This window comes from Parus major, chromosome 5 (assembly GCF_001522545.3).
Source record: "Parus major isolate Abel chromosome 5, Parus_major1.1, whole genome shotgun sequence".
Lineage (NCBI taxonomy): Eukaryota > Metazoa > Chordata > Aves > Passeriformes > Paridae > Parus > Parus major.
The window spans coordinates 35081767-35107894 of NC_031774.1; the positions used below are offsets into that span (position 1 = coordinate 35081767).

The 26128-nt window shown below is 34.6% G+C and overlaps 1 protein-coding gene across 5 annotated transcripts in view; it reads right to left on the bottom strand.

The window, feature by feature from the left end:
• Positions 1-26128, bottom strand: part of STRN3 (striatin 3) — a 61763-nt gene that overhangs the window by 29644 nt on the left and 5991 nt on the right. For 4 of the 5 annotated variants that reach the window (XM_015629821.3, XM_015629823.3, XM_015629824.3 and 1 more), the window contains exons 2-7: positions 12764-12867; positions 6664-6737; positions 5952-6033; positions 5486-5665; positions 4904-5036; positions 3135-3276 (exon numbers count right to left, since the gene is read on the bottom strand). In XM_015629821.3, coding sequence (XP_015485307.1) covers positions 3135-3276; positions 4904-5036; positions 5486-5665; positions 5952-6033; positions 6664-6737; positions 12764-12867 — 715 coding nt within the window. The remainder of the gene's footprint in view (positions 1-3134; positions 3277-4903; positions 5037-5485; positions 5666-5951; positions 6034-6663; positions 6738-12763; positions 12868-26128) is intronic. The other variant, XM_015629822.3, reaches the window with a different exon arrangement.

The following is a 26128-nucleotide window of genomic DNA, read 5'->3' on the forward strand; positions in this document are numbered from 1 at the left end:
GGAGTGGAGAAAGGCTGGCTTTAAATTTTTCTGTTTTTTAGAAGTGTTTTGAAGATGACCCAAGAGACTTAATTTCAGTCACTCTGCCAACCAGAATTCTGGGCACAGTCAGTCGTTCTCTGACTCACAGTCCATCTGTAAAGAGAACTTTTGTGTTTCATGGGGATGAGAAATCCAGTGATGAACACATGAAACCATAAGCAGAATAAAGAGACCATGTAGTATGTAAAGTCTGCAATATGTAGCACAATATATAACAATACATAACAATATGTATATATTGCTGTTTGGTTAAGCAAACTGAATTTATATATGCATTTTTTTTGATTCTAAATCACCACAAGGAATTTATAATTTTTTTAATCTAAAACTGAACATTCTTTTTTTAGTATGTCATATACTTTGACTCTTCATTTAACACTGCTTTAACTTGCTCATCTTTCACTATTTTGAAGATAAACTGCTCTTAAGCAAAACATGTTGCATGACAGAATACTTTAAACCACAATGTTTGGAATTAATTTAACACTCAAAGTATGTTAACTAAAGCACTTACATAAAATAGAATGTGTTCATAAAAAGTCATAATACCGAAGAAAATAAAAGCAATCCAAACTTCACAACACTCAGTGACAGGTTTGAAGAAATCTTCAACAGCAAAAATCTAACTATTAAATTTGGTGCTGAAATATTTTAGGACATTACAAGTTGCACCTACTGATAATACTTTGCAATTAAGTATTGTAAGTACTGTCCCTAAACAGGACAATTATTAAAGCAAGAATAAGCAATATATTTAGAGCCTAAACATCAGACGCCTTCCAGAAACTAAATAAAAGTATTACAACTAATTAGAAATTTTTTTTCAGAATGCTTAAATGTTTGCAAAAGTATGAAGTGATAGAAGGAGGCTGATGACAGGAAAACTAAAAAAGGAAGAGAGTAAAAACTGTGAAAACAGAGCAACTACTGTTATGAAGAAAAATTTGAATTTTAACTGAAATATTTAAGTTCATGATTGATGCAATTGTTTAGGAAGTAATAGCACAAATTCATTTAAATTAAGTTTCCCCTCAAAATAAATAACTAACTGGCTGGATCTGGATATTTGAAGTTAGAGTTCAAAAGAACATGACAGGCTAAAATAAATTGGTTTAGGCATTGTAATATTTTATTTTAGAAAGCATTTAAGTGGGACAGTATTTAAAATGTTATTTGTCATAGTTAACAAAGTTAACAAAGAAGTCTTGTCATATTTACACTGACCTTTAAAAAGTAACATAACCCCAAGATCTGATGGACTGCATCCTTAAATGCCCATTTAAGGAAAGATCATCTATACTAAAAAATCTTGCCACTATAGTTGTAGGCATGACTTTGACTGATTAAATAGTACATTACAAAATATACAAAAAAATATGAAAATTGTCTTCATATGGCAAAACAGGATGTACTTTGAAAGATGAAACTAGGTTTATGTTTTATTTCCTCCTTCCCACTTTCTTATCTCAGATATGAGATTTTTGGAAGCAATGGGATTGCTGCAATTAAATCAGCTGTCACAAGTGTGTACAAACTCCTGAAATGCTCTGCCTCACTTTTCTATGGGTTCATTTAAATGGTAATAAAAAAAACAGCTCTACAAAAAGTATGGTGGGTCAATTCGATTTTTAAAACAGACCTTAAAACTGGGTAACTACTTGAGAAAATGACAGACATAGAACACACTGGAAAGTAATCTTTGGAAACAATGACACAGAATTTCAATGAACAAGCTAGTTCAACCCAATAGGTTTCAGCAGTCTGCCATGGATAAATCTTTGACTGCATGAATCACAGATCAAACTATCTTGCCTTTTATTATACAATACTAAGACTCATACTAGAATCGCAACTTTCTACATCACTGTATATCTGAAGGGATGTTGCAAGCAAAGTCAAAAACTCTTGCTTCAGGTTCTATGAGACATCTTACACCAAGAGATCTGCCTGCGCGCCTAAATGAAAAGATCATCAAGAAACTGTTCAAATAACATCAACTTCAAAAGGGAACAACAGCAAGCAACTAAAATGCTACTAAAAATAGACAGTTTTTACCAAAACTAAAGGTAACAGCTTGTTCAGCTTTATCTTCAAACTAGAAAAAAACCCTGAGTTTTAAAAATAAAGGTGACTAATCCATTGATACTATTTTTTAGGAAAGAACGCTTTTAATCCTTGGTAGCTCCAAAATCAAGACTAGATTATTTTCCTGGAGGATGTGCCATTACTTTAATTTTTGGAAATCTTTATATTGTCTTTGCTCATTGGGATGTTTATTGTAGTATGACTTCATTGTCACAATGACATAAAATGCTCAAACAACATAATCTAATGGCAGTTTGGGGCTTACAATTTAAGACTTACAGTATGTAACTACAAAACTGCTTGTATCACAATTAAATTGAGATTAAATTAAGATAGTCAATTCCCCATTTAAAGGCAGATACCAATTACTTGGGTCACTATTCTTTTTCCTATACAAATTTTCTCCTTTCAATCTCCTCTTTTGAAACATGTAGGTTGCAGAAGTTGCTGACTTAACTATGTTGCTTCACAACAAATTACTAATAAAAAAAGTTGGGCTATTAGAAATGGTTTTGGTTTGTTTTTTAATTTGACTAATAGAAGACATATTAGCAGCATCTAAAAATCTCAGACAGAAAAATAAAATAACTAATTGTCCATTTCTCAAGTACAGAGAAGAAATTAATTTAACTTAGATACAAAAAGTTTGAAGGTACTGATAAGAAACAAAAAAAAGAAAACTGTATTTGAAACCAAGTTTAATCCAGGTATAAAACCATTCAGAATCCTAGCCTTTATTATCTAAGAAAGAAAATATTTTCCTGTTAGTTTTGAAATAAAAAAAAAAACCTGAAAGAAATATAACTATAATTGTACTTGCAGCACCTACAACACCATATATATATATATGTATATTCCACCATACAATATATAATCTTCTTAGCATCAATGTTTGACCATCACATTCATCCACACATCCACACCATTTTAGTAGGTATTACTGAACTCTTAGGAACTATCATGGAGAAGTATTCCCTTATTTTTAAATGCTTTTATTAGTGTCTTACCCCACTCTGTTCCATCTCCTGAACTTCGAGCTTCTCCAGCTCCCTCACCATCTTCAGCTGTCACTAAAAAGTCAAATTCTTTCAAAGCTTCCTCAGTATCAGGGTCATCTGTAAGGTCAGCAGCTAAACCTTCATTACCAATCTGAAAGAAGACAAATATTTTCCTACATTAGAATCATAAACAGATTTTCTAGTCATTTAGGTTAGAAGACAGATAGGCTATTCACACTGAGTAATGTGTTGCAGGGGAAAACATTTTTCAATTTACAATGCAGAATAAGAAACTTAGATCTCAGTTGGCTTATCAAAACAAAAGAGAGCAGTGCAGTCTAGTGAACATTAGGAAATAAAAAGAACACTGACACTAGTTTTAGCAATAAAAATCCCATACACCCCAGTCTTCAGTTTTTCATTTAATACATAACAATTAGAAAACTGTTGATTTTCTTTTCCTATCAATAGCTCTGCAGAGAAAGCTTACTATGCTTTCTACTGGTCCTGAAGCCTTTCTTTCTTTTTGCTTTCCAGTTCTATTTCAGTGTTATCCATAAACTTGGAATATAGAATATTTTAAGAAAACTGTCTTTTTACTATTTCTAACCATATCTTCACCTTAAGCCAAACCAACAAACCCTGTACTCAGGCATCAGTGAAAAGTTTTATTTCACTTTTCAGGTGATGAAATTTTCTACATGTGGTTATTTGCACAATGTTCTTAATTTTGCAGAAAGAGATTATTTTTCTAAAGATAACTATAAATGATCCTTTTGCTTTCTATTAAAAAAAAATAAACAAGCTTTATCAAAAGTCAGAAAGTGAGTGTAAGAGCTTCATATATGCTTCAAGATTTACTTGGCAATATTTTCACTAGACTTTTTAAAGAAAAAAAGGGATTCAACTCAATGCTCAACTAATCTCTTTACCAGAATTCCAAGGTATGTTGAAAACCCCTTCCTGACAAATCAGTTTGGGAGATTTAAGACTAGCATCAAGCCAAGCTCATACTGCCAACTATTTAGGAAAATCCAATGCAGCCAGAGGGTCATCATGCTACAGAATACTGTTCTGAGCAAAAAGTAACAAAACTGTTAGTACAATATTCATAAATCAATATCTCTAAATAAAGAAATCCCAAATACGGGGATTCATTACAGGAGAAACAATTAAAATGGGACAGGTAAACACCATCTATCCTACCTAGAAAGCTGCCCACAGAATGGAAAACTAGACACAAAGAGAACACAATTAATAGAACCTTAAGCAAAAGATTATTTGAGACAAGTTTCTGCTAGGTTCTTAATATATTTAGTAAAAAAACTGCCTAAAAGATAGAATTAAACATGTATTTGATATGGAAACATTTTTTTTCCACATTACATAACTTAATTTCCTCTAAGGAAGTGTTTCTACCTTGTTCAAAATTCAGAATGGATGCACATTGTATTGTGCTAAATTTGTCTCACAAAGGGACTCAAAGTATGCAAAGAAGATAAAATGGCCAATTTATCCATTAATTCATATTTGCAAACAGCTTGGTTAGTTGAAGTTTGCAATGTAATGTATTAAGTAAACCACCATATTTATTAGTAATGCATCTGTGTATAATCCATTTACATAGAAGAAGTGCAACAAACACTTTGACATATTTAATACTTATAATTTAATATTTTATTTATTTTATATAGTTTAATAATATTTTTATCATCTTCAGAGAAAAAATCTTTTTAAAAGGGCATTTCAGATCTATTAAAAAAAAAAGTATCTTTTACTTTGTGTTTCTTATTTATCCGATGCTTTTCTTTTCCTTCTGCAATATCTTCTATCATGTCATTCTCCTCTTCTTCATCACTATCATCTGCATTTTCTAAGAAATTGAATGTTTCAAGAACATCACCAGAATTCCTATATAAATAAAAACATAAAGAGAGAATCCATTTTACTCGCTGAAGAGATTTGGAAGATTAGCCAGGTTAAACAAAATTTCTATCTGACAGCTTAAGAGCTTTAAAACCAGCAGAACAAGAAATCGCTGAATGAAGAAGTTTCTACATCTGCTTAAGTCCTTATTACAAAAGCATCACTCAACAGACTCTTTGCTTAAAATAACAACTCCAAAGTGATTATATTACCTAATTCAATGTAATTTCCTTTACATCATGCTAGTATACATACATGTATATAATAGGTATATATTCTTATGTATAATCAATTGCAGTTAAGTTCATAATCATTTGTGGTCAGCTACACTCACAGGTGTTCACAGACTCTCCAGCCAAAAGTTCAGTGTGAACTGACCAGTACATATCCATGACTAAGCAAAACAAACTTGCATTTCTTATCTCTTCACATACCTTTTGATTTCCTGTCCCTTTTGTTTTGACGAAGGAGATTCACCCCCATTCAGGATCTGTTCTAAGTTCTTCGTCTCTACTGAACCATTTGGCTCTGAATTGGAGAGCCCAAGCAAAGACCTTACCCGCTGGGAGCGTACATCCAATATTGTATCTGTATAACCTACTTCCTGAAGATACCTAGATAATATTAAGAGAAGAAAGAAAGAGGAAAGGATATTTGATGAAAAAAGAAACTTACTATTCACCGTTAAAAATGAATGCCACACTGTTGTATCATTTAAGGGAAAATAAGCTTCGCTATCCATCTCATGTGGAAAACCTTAATATGTACAGCTTAAAGCTCAGGATTCTGAGGTCCTGAACAACAAATGACTATTTGCCCACTTCAGTTACTCTGTTTCACAGACCTCCTCAAACTGCAAAGAAAGGAATGAATACACCAATATCCAACAATGCTACTTACTGTCGCAGTAACTGTCTGCCTTGCTTCCAGGTCAATTGGCTATTCTGAGGTACTGCAGGAACCTCTGTATCTTTGGTATCTTCTGAAAGACACGATGTCATAATTAACATCTAACTTATACTGCTTTTAGGCACAAACAAAAATTCCCACCAAGTCTGAAATTTGCATCATTATCTCTAGTTTAAACTGGGAATAAATGTACCCAAAATGTGGTACTTGCTAAACAGAAGCAGGGGGGTAAAATGGAGGGGGTGGCATAAAAATCTGTAGACCACAATTTTAAGGCACACTATACAAATACAGGGCACAAGACTTCCCAAAGACCAACACTTCAAAAGAAGTCAAATGCAATTCTACTTATTAAAGCCCAGCACTGTTGGAAGAAATCCTTTCTTCCATCTGCAATACTATGAAGAGCAAAACTGGTATTATCAACTTGATATTTACAACTACAAAATCAGATGCACCCCAGAAAAGCAGTAAGGATAGCCTATTTTTTTCTTCTTTGGTGTATTTTCCTTGATTTAAGATAAAAACATTCATAGCTCCTTCATTAAAAAAGGTTAATTAATTTTGATTTCCAGATTAAAAATATTTACCCCCCATATTCCAACATTCCTAGATATATTCCCTCTAACAGCTCTAAGAGGGAGATTTGGAGAAGAAAACTGCAATAAATTAAACAGACAAGAATGTATTGTAAAAAAGTTACCTGATTCAAAAGTTGGCATTTTCAAGTCACCTTGGTTCAATTCTGTGCCATATTTTAATTTATGATATTTTGCCCTGAAAAAGTATGCAGATGTTTATCAAATTAGTAGACAAGACTTTGATCAACTCAGAACATTCTACTATTCCCATTTAAAGCAACCACACCAGCATAGTATAATTAATCCCGCTAGAACTGTTCTAATAATTCTTGCATCAAACAATTATTTCTAGTCTTTTAAGAACACAGTTTTGACATAGTATTTTGACAACTATTCACAATTATCAAGTAACTTACAGACAAGAGCTTAGTGTGTTCTCCAAGAATGTGGGGTTTTTCCTGTGTATCAGCTAATAAGAGAACCATTCAAAAACCAGCAGGTTCAAGAACTTAGCAGAAAAAAAATTTCCAGCTGTACTACTGCCATAGGTAGCCAATCACACTACAATGAATGAACCTCTTATTTGGGGTTCCTGCTTATCTGCCACTTTCAATTTCCATTTCAATTTCTCTCCTGCTCTTTGCTTATGACACTTATCCCTCTGAAGATCGTTTTTAGAGCGGTTGTTTCTCCCATCACCCATATTTTCTTCCAGATTTTCTCCTTCTCATTGGAGGCTTAGCTTCCAATTTCTACTTAGTCCACCTATGCAAATGTGCCTCAGTCCTTCCCATCTTCTGATCTCTGATTTCCCTAACCCTAATCTCTCCTTCTCCATCTGATATGCTAAGGCCTGAACAGCAGGCCTAGGCCTGAGTTGACTTACAAGATGAATCTTAAGCATGATGTGATTAATACCATCAAGGTTCTTTAGTTAAAAATAGATTATAAAAATATTTATATTAGTTATTCTTAATGCCAAACTGGCTGTTGTAGAGACATCTGTATAACCTTGTATAAGCTATATTAAGAAATTCTCCCAACTAATGTCCCTAAAGGCTTGTTAGTATGAGAAATCCTCCCAACCTATACCCCTAGAGACTTGTTAGTGGAATATTTTAGGCAAAAAGCCTCCCAGCCATGGTCTGGGCTCTGGCTAGGAAGCATGTTGTCAGAAGCATATATTTTCTGCACAAAAGTCCAGAGTCAAAGACATTTGGACTTGTTGATTTGGGCCTATAAAAACTGGCCCCTTTTTGGGTGAACCTGAGACCTCACCTATGAGTGGACACACATCACACAGGATTTTTCCAGTTACTGAGAAGGCTTCTCCAGGTCCTCACTGCAAAAGGATTGCGACTCTGGATGATGGTGAATTATTTAGGCAATTGATGATGCACCTTTCTCAATCACTATTGTCTTTCTCATACAGTAATGATTAGATATATTACCTTGCTTATATTTGCTAGTTGCTAAAGCTGAATGAGCAATATGCTTATTGTTTTATCTAATGTATCCTCTTATATCTGTGTTGCCTCAATATTAATAGTAAAACAAGACCATTCCTTCCACTGGTGTCTGTGTGGATTCCACAAGCCCATCAATTGGCAAAACCCCATGACTTTGTAAAATACTTGGTGATACTATTTCCATGAAAGTACGCATGAGCCTTCAAAATCTTTTCCTCTGCCCAAGTAGCCTATCAAAATATCTTCAGCTCCCCTTACAACCAGGGATCTCATCTGAACTACCTATGCCTATATCCTGAAAATCTCTAACTTTATCACTGATCTTGCACAGTTTGACTTTTACCACATCGATCCTTTGCAAAAAACCTCAAAATCTCAAGTTAAAGAAGAGCTCTTTCTCTGCATTCTGCAGTAGAGCCAAAGTGAAAAATCTCCATAAAAACATTAGCAGCCATATTTTAAAGAATCCTGTAAGCAATACAGTTGTCTACCACTCTAAATGAAACACTTGATGAAAGGTTTAAGAATAACCAAACAACACTTAGCTCCCATCAATCATAAAAACTGACCCTGAATATGAAACTTCTCAATAAAGACACCTAATGGAACACATGCTGAACAAAATCAAGGATTAAAAAAAAAATCTCCAATGCTTGAGCCACTATTTCAAGTGTTTTCAAACTGAAAATACAGGAACATCTCAAATAGTGTCATATATTTGATGGCAAGGATTTTCTTCTAGATTACAAAAATTTCTTCTAAAATTGCAATTAGGAAATCTCAGAACAAACTGTCAGTAGATGGCACTATTGACCCTTTTTAGTATGACAAAATTCCTCATGTCATGGCAATCACATCGTAACAAAAAAATTGTAAAGCTCCTGAAGACTTTTTGTGACCTGAATCTGACTGCCAAATAAACAGAATCCTATTTTTTATTTATGAATATGTTCATAGCTCATCCCTGCACTAGTTAGACTGTCTACCTCATGTCCTCTCTTTACACTGAGAGACAAAACTTTCTGCCACATTGTAATAGGGCAATATTCCACCAAGCTTTCCAAATATGAGGAGGTCAGCGAGAGACTGGAGAAAATGATTATTGGCTCAAGACAACTGAAATGTGTCTGGTTAACTTCAAGTTGGAAAGGTTAGAGTTTGCTAAGTCAATGCCTCGTGAAATGCTTTCTTTTGAATGTTTGGTTTAAAATTTGCCCTTGTTTTCTAAATTTTGCCAGTAAAAGTTTGTTGTCTCTTTCCTTTGTCACGTTTTCCCATGCACCTGCCTCAGGTTAAAAAAAACAACCTAAACCCCTTTAAGAAGGGGTTGTCAAGCCAATCTGGGGTTTTACAAGCACATACTATGATTTACATGCCCTAAAAAATACTGTGCACTTGCGGGGTAAAAAACCCAAGCAACCCTAAACAACCAAAATGAAAATAATTCCAGTTAAATAAAGTCGACAAAATATTTTTTTCTCAATTCGTAAGTGAAGCCAACCAAGCACTATAACTAAAAAGCCAACCTAAATTTGTTCAGTTTAGAGCTGGGACATACTATTTAGGAGCAGTTGTTCCATTTTGGAGTCACAATTAAAAAACATTAATTAAAATTCTACTTTAATTGTTCATTAGCACATATGATGATGTATCTGATCTAGAATTATATCAATGACTAGCCATTATAAATAAGGCAAAATATTGCTGCATGCAATTAGACCAGTTGTCTTTCACATCACAACTTCAATTTCACAGCAAAAATTCATCTTATTAAATTCCAATCAACTATATATTCATACATCTATTCCTTTCCCTGATGGGGCCATTACTATGTATCTTAAAAAACACTTAACAAGCTCCAATGTCATTGACAAGTCAGTGACAATACTCCTCCACACCACAGAGTAACTGAATTCTACTAGAGGCAACGTTTCAGTCTGTGGAGTATTGACTTATCCAAAGCTAGGTTTAAAAGAGTAAAAAAAGAGTAGAAGAAACAACAGCTTAACTCGATTTAACTGCTTGCTGCAATTTAATTGTTGAATCACACCACTCAAGGTGTGATTCAACACAAGGGTGTAAGTTAGCTCCAATCCAAAGCCCATGAAGCCAAAATACAGCCACAGCTTTATAATTTCAGCAAGTCTCACTAATTTAAGCACAACGCTATGGTAACAAAGCTTGGAGTAGAGTGGCTCAGAGTACACAACAGACAGCATCTGGCTGGGTCTGCAAAGCACTGTGAAAGAATACACACTAGATATAAACAGAGAAACCCCATGCACATAACTGCATAGGACCTAATTTTATTACTAAAAAATTACCAACTACCAAAGCATTTAAGAACGCTAAAATAAAGTTTTACTTATCTAAAGCAGTATTACACATACTTTCTAGTATTACACATACTTTCTAGTACTAATAGTACTAAAGATAAATACTAAAAATATCAAACTACTTTGTAACAACTACTGCATCTTATTTAACTTCACACACTGATGTTGTGCTTCATAACCTTTTTCTGAGAAATCACAACAGTTGTCTGAATGAGCTTATTCCTGACTCTCTCTAATTGGTATTTCACTGCATGAAACTTTCTTATGACATCAAGAGTTAGCAACAAGAAAAGAGTGTGGGAAATCAGGTGCAACACTGAAATTTGCTGTCAACAATCTTCAGGTCTGAAATTCTCAGAGTTCATTTTGCTTTGGAGATGCTGTATTTTCATTAATTGTGATTCTTCACTCAGGGGCCAAGTTCGACAAGCAAGAAACCAACAGTATCATTCTTGGCTGATTTACTGGCAAGTCAGTACCTGCTTGCTTTCAATTACTCAATCCATCATACTTTCACAGTTAGATCCCCTCAAACTACTGGGCATTCGTAGCTTCCTCGTTGTCTCCCACACATTCACCACTCAACTCAAGTTTCAATTCCCACTTGTAGCAATCTTCATGAGAATTATGGCTAGAACTTAAGCCAGGATCTTCCTCTTGAAAACTACTGCAGTGTTGGATTGCACCCAGTAGCCACAAGAACTAAAGCAAACACTATGTTCCTGCTGTTATTCTTCTGCTGTACATGTTTACAAGTTTCTTATCTACCAGATGAATTTTAGAATTTCATGGGAAGACTATAAAGGCAGCTTCATTGCAGGAAAGGAATAAGGTTTCACCAAAGCCATTCAATTTCAAATTGTGCATCGTGTTATAGGATGCCTTCATGCTCCAGGTGAAATTAAGTGCCTCTGATTTATCTCAATAAACAGGCAATTCTCACTGCTTTATCATGTACATTTGCAAAAAGTCCCTGTGCAGTACACAGTTCATCACTGCCAAAATAAGCAAAACCTTTTCCTTCAACCTCAGAAAGTTACTTGCATGCAAGACACCTGCATCTGCCATAATAGCACATTATTTCTTTGATATGCTCAGGTATATCCTTTGATATACCCCAAGACCCTGCATACCTTTCATCTGCCTTGAACCCAGAGTGACTTGTACATTACCTGTAGGACATGACAATGCAACTTTTAGTCATACACTGGCTGGAAACCTTGAGTTACTTCCCACTGCAAGGACAGGGCTGCATGAATTAATAGAGCTTTTCTGCCTATTACTTCACCAGAAAATGTATGATGTGCTGAAATGGCTTTCTCTACGAATATACACTGTCTTCTGAAGCACCTCTATACTGGACGCCTCACAAAGAGGAATTAAGCCGTCTTGCCAAAACATTAGGTTTTAATATGAAAACAACTGAAACTTATTTCTGTACTAGTCCCTTACTCATAATAGTGATCCATAATGTAAAATATATTTAGACATACTTACGCTTAGACAACAAACTTAAAAATATCCAGGTGAAACCTCACTACATTTTGCAACAAAAATTTAAGTTTACACTGGGAGGAATGTTCCCCCAAAATCAAAATACACAAACAATAAAGACCACATATTTTGTTGCCTGATTGTCAAGATGTTTCACCATTGGACTCAGCTACTTTTTAGGAGCAAGATAAAACTAAAAATAAAAACTGAGTCCTCTATTGTAAGTATAGGCACTTGACAAGATTATTTCCCAAATGACTTTACAAAATTAACTACCAATTTTGGTTAAATGAAATAACAAGGAAACAAAAGAACATGTAGGTTTGAAGGACATTAGCTTGTACAGACTGAATGGAATTTTAATCTTTTAAGCAGGAAATTAATGCTAAGGAAACATACCTAGTGAGGCTAAATATACAAGCATCTACCACGTGAAAATAAACAACTTGAAAACGAAAAAAAAAAATTAAAGTATTTTGCTCCTTCACAAAATACAGTTTTCATCATGCAACACATACAACATAGTTGAAAGGGATCAGGACAGCAGTATTTTTCATCCTTTCCAGTTCAATACAACTGAAGCACAAATAAAGGTATAGTAATAAAGTATGAACCCTTTGGGTATGTTCATTCTTACTTAGGATACCATAACTCAAACCCAGGAAAGGGAAACTGTCCAATTTGTCTACTGAAGACACAAGTCCAAACATTTTGAACATTATGCAACTTTTTATTAAAGACGACACTAAGGTTTGTTAGAAAACACAAGGTGAAGACAACCTACCTTAAAGACAGTTTACTTAAAGTAAATCAGAATTATCTAATAAAGACAGTTGTGAATTCACTTGTGAATGTGAGGGAATTCATCTCAGTCTATTAAGTTTTTCAGGTCAGAAAAAAGACTAAACAATCTGTATACCTACCTTTCTTGTTTTAATGCATATTCTAACATTTTTATTCTTCTCACTAAATCTTTCTTCAAATTTTCTTGGCCCTTTCTTTCCCCTTGTAAAAACGCTATCCGAGCCTGAAAACACACAAAAAAAAGCAAAACATATTTTATTCCTTTCTGTACCCAAAATAAAGCAACAAATTCTGTCACATAAGAAAGAAAAGAAAAAGAATGAAAAAGAAAAAAACCTGTTTTGCATAAATTATTTCAGCAACTTAGTAACAACAAAAGTAATTCTACACTAGACATTGAGTATTATCTTCTGTTCAAGGCCAATAGATATTAAAGTCTGTATAGTAACTCTACAAAAAGCCACAAACACCAATCATATGAAACATTTTGATATATGCATACACTTTTATCCTTACAGTATTGTTAGCATAAGTTCTATCATACATTTTGTTCCAAACCAAAAGCCATATTAAATTAGGTACACTGCAATTAGCAATTTTGCTTTTAATACCACCATACTGAACAGAATAATAAATTATTACATAAATTCAAATACAGAATTTACAAATCCATTATACAGGAAACAACTTTTATGGATTCACATTTTACTTACTACTTAAAGCACATCAATGTTAGACTATCAAGGGACAAATTGGTTTTGTGTGCTGCTCTATATGATGAAAAATGATTTTTTTCTTCAAAGCATCAGTCATACTACCCACTTAATTTAAGAAGCAAGGAAGATTCCTACTTGCCTGCTAACCTAGTAGATGATCATAAATTCAGCATAACATAGAAGCCATCTCAACTACCACAAAAAATTATAGTTGACAAATAAAGATAGTAACTTCGTTGAAGAAAAAAGTAGTCTCTTCACTACAAAGTGAAAGGACTTGTGTTTAACTTTTGCAAGACAAAATCCTAGGGAAGACAACGGAATTAGCAGATGGGAATATAAAATTTAAAACGGTTAATGACACTCATGGATTGGATCATTACAGAAACATCATTACAAAAACTTATTCATCGTCTCTCTGACTTTAAATTGACTGAAGTCATTGCATAGCCAATTCAGTACTAGATTCAATATAAAATTTCCTGGAAGAAGGATTTAGAATAAGGAAAGTAAAGTAGAGACCATGTTACTCTCATGAGCTCAAGAACACCACCACCATTTCATTACTAAAGGAGGCATGGCAGGGGAGGGAGGAAGTGCTATAATCAGCACCTAATCTATCCGAGAAGATTTTTGTAAAGGGCGAGGTTGCACATTTTCATTACTCAGTGGCTACAGCCTGAAACAGTCTCACCAGGGTGACAGCATTCTTGCATTGCTCCTTTCTTGAGCCTGAGTCATATCACCATGTAAGACTTCACACATCAGCCCTGATTTTAGCCACTCTGGCCTTCTGCTCAATGATGAACCAAATTCAAATATGTTCCTTTACTTTGCATAAGCTCACTACAGATTCAATGAATTAAAATCACTAGAGATTAATTAAAATCCTGAGAACTAGGCACTTATGAGTATTTCAGTTAAAAGTCTGTCATGAAAGCACTCAAGTAACGACTGTCACTTGGTGGGAAACAATAAGGAACCAAAGTGTATAGTAAGAGAGGAGGGGCTGGGGAGGAAACAACACCAACTCAACACCAAAAAACCCCAAACATACCCAAACAGACTGTACTGATTGCACAGATATGTAAAGAACAAGATCCAGAATCAGCAAACCCAACAAGCCATACTCAACTGCAACTATGCTAGATTCTAAAAAACACTCAAAAAATTACTCTAATAAAAAAAAAGTTAACAGCCTTCTGCAGAAAACTATAATTACAATTTCCACTCCTCTAGTACCTAGGGCAGCACCTGACCAATTTCAGAAACCTAACATACTGTCCCAATTTTCACTAGTCAATGCACAGCTGTTCCACAGCACACCCTAAAGAGTTACAAATGTGGGTTTTTTAAAAAATATGTTACCTGCACACATGAACAACTGCATACAACAAACATTTGGAAGTTACTGGCTGCCCACAGACTCCATCTACAAAAATAAACTCAGAACTACTTTTGTAGGTATCTAATGAGGGTTATGAAAACTCCTATATCCTTTGACTTGAATGCATCTCTCAAGTCTTTCCAAAATTAAGGTCTTCTGCAAATGATGTACTTCTCCCCTTTACTTTCCTTCCACTGGCCAGCACCTTTTTGTAACTGTTTGACAAATCTTAGCTGCAACTGTTGAGGCTTATTTCAACCTCAGAGAGAAACACAATGTAATTGTAACCTACACAGACTGAGGTATTTGCTGCCTAAATGCTCACAGCCAAACTTCTTCCTCATGGAAATGCTTCTAGAGTTTTTGGCCACACAGAATCAAATCTCCATACTTAAAAGGTATTGCCTAGATATCATACTTGTCAACCAAACAATTTAATGAGCTACATGATCTTGAGAATTAATATACTACAGAATAATGGTATAAAAATAAAATTTTAAAAAATGTAATAAGACCCCCCCCAAAATTTGTTTTATAAAAAGACCTTGAAAACACTTTTATATACAATAGTATTTATAACAATCTTTAAAGAGTCCAATAGGTTGAACAGAAAGGTTACCACACAATACACTTTGCAGTTGAGGCTCTGACATTTTTTGTCAATATTATCAGACTTCTTTCAGAATTGTTTTCTGTAATTGTTTGTATACATGTTTGACTGATTTTGGGATTTATTACTTTTTCTCAATTTAACCATCACATGATTAAAACACAACAGAAGGTAGCTGTGCAGAAGAGCTCAATCTTTAGAACCATAAAAAAATCAATCTTAGACTTGAGGAATACTTAGTCATCGAGACCTTCAATACAAAACCAAGAATCAGATCACTGAAAATCAGCTCTCTAAATTAATCAGCTTGCTTCCTTCAGTCTTCAACTGAGAAGTGACAAGTGTCAAAAACACCCCCTGAATACACTGCATGACCATAAGCCCTATGAATTAAGACACCTTTTTTGAAAAGCGGTAAATCTCAGAGTAGATGAAAACACAAAGTACACAGATTCCATACACAAAGACAAATGCTCAAAAAAATCTCTCTACATAATACAACTTTCACAATTCTTACACATTAATTTTCTTTGAAACAGTTCTCAGGATAGATTTGATGCAATTTGTAAGTATACTAATGATTTAAGACTGTGTAGCACAAAAACTGGGAAAGAAAGTGGCACACAATTTGTACTCACTTTTCCACCACACACTCCACCCTCTCCAGTTACAAATTAGTTTAAGATAGAGGAAAGAATTCTCTTTTAAGTCCTCAGGTTGATACCAAGAGGAACAATTCTCCTCCTTCTCATATTTCCATTCCTTCTACTGTGCTGACTTTGCTGCCTGTGTTGACACTCATCAAGCCTACTGAGAAAATAATTCTATTTATTTTTTATTTGGTTCTTGGAATTACATCAGTTTCCTGATCCTACTCTGCCTGTAAAGCTATGGGAGTAATGCAGGCTGGCACAAGGGATGCAAACAGGATATTGAAGTAACAACCCCTTTCAGTGACAACATTGTCTTAGATCAGCCTGAAGTGACCATGATATCATAACCTGCATGTCTAAGGCTCAAGGGTTTAAAAAACATGAGCAGAGAGACTAAGAAAGCCAAATACAAGTATTAACTCTTCTGAACTGAAAATTCAACCAAAATGCATTTTTAAAAATGTATTAGCAAGAACATTTCTTAAGGGGGAGAAAAACACATTCTTTTATAAAGCATGTAATAGTTCTCTAAAATTATGGCTCATGGCTTTAAAAAATCCAGCTGGATTTAATTGTGCACAGATTCTGTCAAAACAGTTTTCAACACGGGTAAGGACTGTACTTCCAATTCTTCAAAGCCTAGCCAAGGCTTTCATTTTCAGGGCAGGTTCCTTCTCTTCTACCAGCTCATAAATGTTTGTATTTTCAGCATTTTCTGAAGCCTTGAGAGGTACTATGTCTCTACAAAACTGACATTTAAATAACTCTGGGCTTCCTCTACACCTTGGCCCTCAGCTGCAAGTAAAAGTACCACCACACCAACTTGCTCAGCTTTATTATGAAAGTGAATTCAGGGAGCTTTGAGAAGTAGTTAGGGTGACACACACTTTGTATTTGTGCAAGGATGCATTAAATAATGCCTGAAACTAGGCAAGACAGAATTCAAGGATAAAAAGACCTACTGAATAGCTACTTGAACAGTATGGAGCCTAGGACAAAGAATTGTCTGGGGTTAAAAAACTACAGAACACACATAAAGAAAGGAACAAATAAAAATTCTAGCATGTAATATTCTACACTTTGTAAACTTAGTATTGTTTTAATAGCATGTTGCATTTCAGACATATGCATTTTGTAGTTGAAAGAGGTTTTGTCTTTCAAATAGGAAGTTTGACCATACTCAAAACAGTCAACAGTCTTCCACTGAAACTCTAGGATCTCAAACAAGAAAGTTCCCCTTAAATTATAAGAGTAATTAAAATCACTTATTTCACTGATACTCAGCACCCCTAGTATGCAATTATACTGTTCAATGAACACTGATGAATACTGTATATCATCCATTTGGAAACTCATTATCAAAATTTAAATAAAAAAAATTTCTTGGGGAAAAAAAGGAGGATTTTTTTCCCCCTTATTTTGAAAGAAACTCCTAAAACTTCAGAATTATTCCCTACACTTCATACAGCACCAACCATGGCAGCATTCACATTAAAATTGCATTTTATTGCTTTAACTGCTCAGAAGAGCCTGACAAACTTCATGTTGATCAAACATATTTATCTTAGTCATTAAGGAAAAAAGAGGGAAGTTATTACAGCTTTTTGGGAAGGTAAAATTGCATATATAACCTAAAGGCTATATAATAGGATATCCATACAGGATTTGATAGTCTTATTTTATTAATAAATTCTGACATGCAGTATTTAAAGTACTTGTTCAGCATCTCAAACCTAGTGAAATGTATTAAAGGGAAAAAGAAGCATGAAAGAAACCTGGATGGTAAAGCATGGAAGACAGATGAAAAGCTTTCTCTTCCACTGTTGAAACACTAATACTCCTGTACAATTCAAACAATCAAATTCTAATGAGTTTACCAATACAGGACCACACTTAGAAAACATTTTCTTTCCCTTTCAGTTCTAAACATCATTAGCTCTTAGTCTCTATAAATTTCTTTTGAAAAATCTCAACTATATGTAAAGTAATGCCAGCTATGCACTGCTTCTCTTTTATTTTTCTAAAGTCCATTAAGACTTCTAGAAGGAAGGCAGGAAAGGCCATCAGTAATTCTGAAAGAAGTGGAACACACTGAAACTACACAGTGCACACATGAAGCATATCCTTATCCTAGCAGAGTATATCACAAACCTCAAATCAACAGGAACATTTCATCACACAATAACACTAATCTAATCTTGATTTTTAGATATTTATTATACTGAAGGTGAAGGAGAATGGTTTTGGAAAACTAAAAAATATTGAGGTGGAATACTTGACTCCTAACAGTCATTTAAGAATGAACATACCTGTGGCAGCTATCAGTGTTACAGATGGAATTTCCAAAAGAGAAACTGAACGTAAGAGAAGCCTTCACCTTCAGTTTACAACAAATACAGTTTGAAACTTCAGCTCCTTCAGAACAACTAAATGTATGAGTTTTAGTGCATCCTTACAGATCTGATTATGTTTAATCCTTATACTGGCAACTGAGGACTAAAAGAAGAGATCTTGACTACTATAAATAAATAAATTTTTTAAAAAATCTTTATTTTGTAAATTAAAGTCTTGAAATTCTGTCTCTCTAGTAAGTTGCACAGTGCAATAGATGTCATTGGTAACATCAGGATCATATACACTTCAAAGACATATCACTTTTAAAGACCCTGTAGACTTGGAAGACAAAAAATATGGAAACAACATCTCATATATTAACAGAAAATCTTCATATATTCAATATATTCAATAAGCTCAGGTTAAAGATGTGGGGGGGGAAAAGAGATTTTAACAACTAGTTAATACCAGTGTACATTTGAACAGTATTTGCAAATAAAGAAGATAAATTTCTGTACAACTTAATGAACAGTCAATTAAATATGGGGATATTTAATTACTACACTTAGAGCAGAAAAGCTAAGATCTTATATTTCTTGATTATCTTGCAAGATAATCAAGTCCTGAAGGCTACATTTTTACAGATCTTTTACATTTCAGTTGCTGATCATTTCTCACTCCCAAATTTATACTTTTTTCAAAGATTCAAGTGATCAGTTTCTGAGAGCTTATTAAAAGCAAATTCTAACCACTAGAAAAGTGACATACTGGAACAACTTTTGGACAAGAGAAGCAGAAATAAGAAACCCAGCTAGCTCTAAGGAGGTTAATGACACAGCTGACATATAAGAGGATTTACTCATCCCTAAGTCCCCATCAGTCCTGCAGTGGGTATGGGAAAGACCAGGCTTGCAAAACTTTCTCCTTTCCTTAACCTTATCCTTCCTCTTTCCAACTCGCACCACATCACCCACATTCAAAGGTTTGCCTTTTCACTACAGGGCCAAGTACTGTCAAGTTTAATCAGCTTCTTAGACCAACTTAGAGAAAATCCAGTCCTCAACTCCGTTCTCTTCTGTGCTAGGGTCAAACTTGTATGTTACAACTTACATTCAGCATACAACTGCCTTCCTTCTGTCACTCTTTCTCAGAATTTTTTCACTGAATCATTTTTTCCCTAGGATTTTTACAGCCACTCTCTTAGCCAAAATGCTATTTAGAACAGTACAGTAAGAAAACTCACACAATTCATAATTGTGTTTTTGAAGTCTAATAACAACATCTAATGAAGTTCTCTAAACATCATAGTTTGTAAACAAATTCCCAGAGACACTCCTTCTGAAAAGCAAGCCACTGCCTTAGGAATGTGTAAAGGAACTTTCATCCTCCTGAAAGCACATACTACTCTGTAACACTCAATTGTAACATTAGCTTCTGGAAAAGTGAAAATAATCTGGTCATTATCCTCAACAGACTGAAAAAGAACTACCAAAATGCTCCATGCCACAATGTCAGAATATCGGTCACTGTCCCTATATACCAGCTCTCTTTCTCCCCACAATCAGATATCAGACCCAAGATCCAGCAAATTTTATCTGAAGACCATTAAACAGGCATTATTTCTTTATTCAACTGACAGTTAACAGGAATGCTTGAACCCACTGCATTACCTAAGTAGACACAAATGCTCATTTTGACTTCAAAAAATGTTTACTCATTTTTTTCTCCAAGTTTTCTTCACCACTATCAATATAATTTTACGGAGGAATTACCATCTTTCCATTCAAATACCAAATGCCATCATGCAAGATAATCAAACAGCCAAGTAAAACATAAGCAGAAAAAGTAATTCTTACTAGTTATAAAAACTATTCTATGAAGGGTCTGAACATCTTATTTCACCTGCATTTCTTAAGCAGGTTGAGTAATCCATGAAACATGTCTGAAAGCAAGCTCGAAAGACTTTAAGGGAGTCATGTTCCTAATAATAATTTAAGCAAGCTCTGCAAACAAACACAAATTAAACTAATTCTCTTTACAATTCAGACAGACAATATAAGTATCCTTCCTCAAAGAGCTTCCTGAAGTTCAAGTCACAAGTAAAACTAATAATAATCCTGAATCTCTTTTCTTAACAGACTTCCTATGGAATTTTCATTTATTTCACATCAGTTTTTCCAATAAATAAAATAACAATAAAAGTGTTATTTTTTTCTTTTTTTGCAGAAAAAAAGTTAATACAAGGTGTTAGGTGATCACTCATCCAATGATATGTTTATCCAGCTGTGTGCTGGACACTTTGTTCAGAAAGATCCTGTGAGAGACAGTATCAAAACTTAACTGAAATCCAAAAGATTACATCAACTGGCTGGCCTTGATCAACAAGGTGGGTTGCTCAGTCACAGAAGGAAATCAAGTTTGATAAGCAGGACTTTCCTCTCATGAACTCATGCTAGCCGTGACCAGCGACTCTGTTGTCTTTCAGGTATTTTTCAATGGCTCCCAGAATAATCTTCTCCATGATTTTGCCAGTCACTGAAGAGAGACTGACAGGCCTGTTGTGACCAGGTTCATCCTTGAAAACTGGGATGATGTTAGCTTCCAGTCAATTGGCACATCTCCAGATGTCAGCCAAAAGTCTTTCACAAATGAAAAGAAATTCTTAGTGGACTATCATGTGGTAAGAACTTATTGTGGGTTTGCACTTTTAAAATCCATTAAGTCATGGTATTTTCCAAATGTCTGTGCTGGAAAAAACCCACAACACAGCTTCAACACCAATGACAAAAGCTGATTCCTGCCAAAAACATCAGCTATAAGTATTCCCTCCATCGATTAACAAGACTGTATACAGCATTTCCTATGTAAATTTTCTATTTTTAAACGTTTTGTACATTACTCCAGTATGAACTGCTTAAGAGATGCAAAGCTTGCCAGCAATACCTTCTTTGCAGAAAAACTAACGAAAACAGACAGACAAGCTTGTGGACAAGTATGAGTCAAGTCACCAGGTTCAACAACCAATGGCAAAATACTCTGTAACCACAGATTACAGAGTAATCTGTACTCTGCAACAGTACAGAGTTTGAAACACTGCGTAAATGCTGTGTAAACAGTGTTTCAAACACTTGAAAAATACTCTTGGCCATCACAGGCCACGACACCACACTGCAGCATGTATTCTGAAAACATTTAGCATCATCCCTGATGTCTTTTATTAATGACATGTTCTACATAAAGTAATGCTAAAACAATGCCTAAAGAAATTTCACTTAACTATGAAGTCTCCAAAGTAGTTGTCTGTCCAGATCCAAGCTCTCATATTTAAACATCCAACAATAATCAGAGATTCAAAAGAAACTGTTAAACATGCTTTTATCTTCTCTCTATATTAGTGAAATATAGAGAATAAGGGTGCTCAAGATAGGTCTGCAATTTTCACATAATGCTGTGGAATAGTGCCAACTTACAGCACAAATTGATTGCAAAAACCAGATTGAATTGCAATGGAATCAGAACAAGTGAAAGGAAAATTCTTCAAGAAAGGTCAGGATTACTTTGCAAAATTGTTGAGACTTAGAATTTACACTGCAAGGGTTCATTTTCTTCTACCTTTAATTTTTCAAGAACAACTTCTAACCCTGGACAGGCATATTCAACAATCCAACAACAAACTACTGAACTACTTGTACTTTGATACTTGCTATTGATTACCTGTTGAGGTCTCTGCTTTAGTTATTAAACAAAAAGGTCATTGCCTGTCTTAGCAGATGCTAGCTATATTGACTATATTCCATCTATTACAGTAGATAGCACTAGTTTCCTTCTCGTTCAACACAGCCATTCTTAAGAGCCCCTTACCGAGAACCAAGAAATCCCTTAGTTCCCTCAGTTCCAAGGGTCCAGTCCTTCATTTAAGTCCAATGCCTTAAGAAAAAGCATGGGAAGAACATACAAGCTTAACAGCAGTAGATAAGACTACAGAGTAATAGATAGCTACTTGTGAATCCATGTCCATTTCCTCTGCGTCTCCATGCAGGAAAGATTCATAAATTTTCACTGTATAAAAATTATTTCAGTATGTTTTATACTTGTTACCTGATTATTTTTCTGTCTGTTGTACCAGAACAAAAAACAAGAACTCCAAAAAACAAAACATCAAAACAAAACAAAACCACCTCCAAAAATATCCACACAAAGAAATGAAGAAACAAGAGCAGTTACTCAGCTTCACAGATATATCCATCACACTATTTACACACTCTCACTAGGGTTTATTTTTTAAGGTGATGTTCCAGTTCACTGTGTCACACCCCTTAATGAAAAAATTTTCTACTGTAAATTAAAAAAACCTCTGAACAAGTCTAAAACCCAGTGAGGCACCTAATAAGGCTACCTCTCAGACTGCTTTTTGATTTAGCAAGAAGACTGAATTCTAAATGGATCAGTCTTCAAGATGTTATTTCCAGACCTCAAAATGGTTTTATGTCAAATATTCAGCATTCTTTTTAAAACAGTTACTAAACAATGGGACATTATATTGCAATGTTAATTCTGCCAGTTCTGCACAGATCACAAGACAGAGATCACTTCCCAATTTCTGTATTTATAACTGCCTTACAGCACTTATAAAGCCAACAATCACTCAGGGGTTCTATTAATTTCTTTTAGCAGGAGATTCACAGAAGTCATGTAAGACAACAGCTCAGCATGACTATTTCAGACAAGTTCATTCTCAGTTGCAGTTGCTCATTCTGTCATTATCATCTCTATTTTCTGTGTTCCTCCTTCCTAAATGCATGAATCTTGCAAATAACATCTCTGAAACAAAACCCAAAAGTAGCTACACACCTTGGACCATTGCTATTTAAAAAGATTCACAGTCTTTTAAACAGCTTGACATTTTTGGGAATACATTTTGCTAGTAAAAGAAATTTCTTTCCAATAAAGTCACAACTACAACAAGTAAGACCATATATATACATCAAAAGTCAGTATTTGAATTTAGTAAAATTTAAAATATCTTTACTATTAGCAGCACTATATTGGCACATTATTGCATTAACATGAAGAAGCTACTTTTGACAAAGTGCCACATTTGGAGCTTCATTGGATACTAAATAGAAATTAGAATGTTAAGCTCATTCTCTTTACTATTATTAGTATTTATAGTACCAGAGCACACAAACGAGAGTGAAGTTGTACACTTTGTAGTGTGGCAGGCTCTTATGGTCAGTATAGAGCTAGAAATGGAAGGGAGGAACTGCAGTGTATCAAATATCCTCAAGAATGTATCCTTCCTCTCCAAAATCAGAAGCCCCTATTTATTATTTTGGAATAAAGACAACAGCATAACCCATAGCAGACTGAGAACACACTGAGCTGAACTGACCTAGGCTGCTCACATCAGTGTTCATCAGCTGCATGTCAGTAGCACACACTCCTAAGGGACCACAGAAAGCAAGAACTAGTAAAGTCTTTGAATGCAAGAAGCCATACATATAAAAAGTTATATACTAATATATATAAAATAATAGAATCTTAGAGTGTACAGAGCTTTGCATTAAGGCAACGGCAACACCGACAATAACAAAATTGAATAAAGTTAATGGAAATTAAGTTATGGAAGAGTAAGACAGTTGAAATAAAAATATAAAATGCAGTATTTTCAGTGAGGCATGACAGAAAGTTGACAAGGAGCAGGTATTTTGCACCTCCTAAATATTAATCTGGCTTCCTGACACAGAAAATCACCAGTACTGTCTAATTTACACCACTTCACCAGGGAGTTAACAGAGACACTAGTAGTCCTGCCTTCTACCAATACAAATGTACTAACCTTGTCTGAAGATATGAAACAGAATAGGTGTTATAAAATTTGTAAACCTATTTAAATGCTCTGATTAAACTTCCTTCTGAGACTTCTGTTTGCCAAAGCAGGATCTTTTCTTTGCCCAGGGACTCAAGGTGTACTGCAGGATTCTGTTCCAGCACCCTAGGGTCTCATCCTCAAAGAACGCAAACCACCACAGTTTCAAGTTAAATATTGCAGTCAAGCATTCACCAGCTTCTTATGGTGGTCACTGGCATAAAGTCAAGGGACTTTCTTTGGGTTTTTTTCTTCTAGGAGGAGTACTATAGGATCATCAGCCTCAAATGTGGTAGGAGTTAAGGAGTGACCATATTTTGGGTGAAAAGAAAACAAGGTGAACAACTGGAAGAAATTTTAGAGCAATCAACCCATTAAAAAAAATTTATATATATATATATATATATATATATATATATATATATATATATATATATATATAATATATATAAATAAATAAAATCAGACAGATCTTCAGGCACCTGGACTTACTGAAGTTTATTCTCTGTTTCAGGATAATTTCAATCAGCATGCAGAGAAGTACTTTTTTTCAGAATGTTACAGCAAACACACGCAGGATTTTTGCATGCACAGTAACTTTAAATAAACATAGGAATGCACTTCATCTCTCATTAAGTGAAATTTGTTCTGGAATCATAAAAAGGTATTTTTACCTTTAACTGCCAGCAACAGGCTGTCTCTATTCAGGCATTTTTATAAAGATACTATAGTGGATACTGTAGAAAATACTATAGGACAACCTAGACTACTTAAATTCATGCTGTACCTTCAGGACTGGTCCTGAAGAACAGCCAGCTTCATAATTGACTCCTAATACCTGTTGGAGTTGCACTGATGACGGCAGAAGATATCATTAAACTAAGTATCCTGCTGAGCATGGCTTAGGATAATTCAAGAACAGTCTGACTGACAAAAAGTAACCATCAGACAGGCAAACAGAGCTCTTGCAAGTCATACATTTGTCCTGAAGATACAACAAATCACTGGAGGATCCAACTTCCCTGGCCACTTTCTTCATCAGTTAGGAAAAACTAATCTATTATCACTTTCTCCTAATTTCTTAAATGGCAAGAAGGATCAAGAACACCCACTATTACCTCAAAACCTATTTTCAGCATGAAATATATAATTATACCCACAGATACTTCAACCCTGACAAAAAATTCCTCGAAATGAGATTTCCCAAAGAGCTATTAAATATGCATAGGTATAACTGCAATGAAACTAAGAAGTAAAATGCATGCCCAGTGTTTAAAAAAAGAAGTAATTCTTCACCAGGAAGTGTTATATAACTTTTCTGCCACACACTTCTACATGTGCCTAAAAGAAAACCTCACCAGAGGAACTATTATAAAATGACAGCTCTGTGCACTGATTCTAAGTAAAAGTATTATTATTTGGATTTATTTTTAATATATTTGAATTTTTTAATTTCTGAAAAGGCAATTACTACACAATAAAAACCACTTTTATACCAGGTGTTACCAGAAGGGAATTATTTAGAAACAATATTCCAGAAAAAAGTTACACAACTACTACACTGATGAGTATCCAATACATAAACTTCATAGCTATCCAGGTATTTCCTGTTCCTGTTTTGATATGGAGCTTAATGTAACTCCATGTCCTGCACTCTTATTGTTTTGCCTCCATGAGGCGAATACTGCAAGGAAATTTTACAGAAATGTTCAAGATCTAAATCAAAAATAAAATTGGAAGAATGAGATTATCCATACACTAAAAGGAAGCATATCTCTGCACACTTTATTTGGAAGTCTTGCCAAGAAGCCTATGAAGAAAGGCAAGATTTACCCAGACTCACAGAACAGACTTCCAACCTTCAGGGAACAGGCACCTGAAGTTTTACCAGAAGTGATGTGCCTGTTAATGCAGT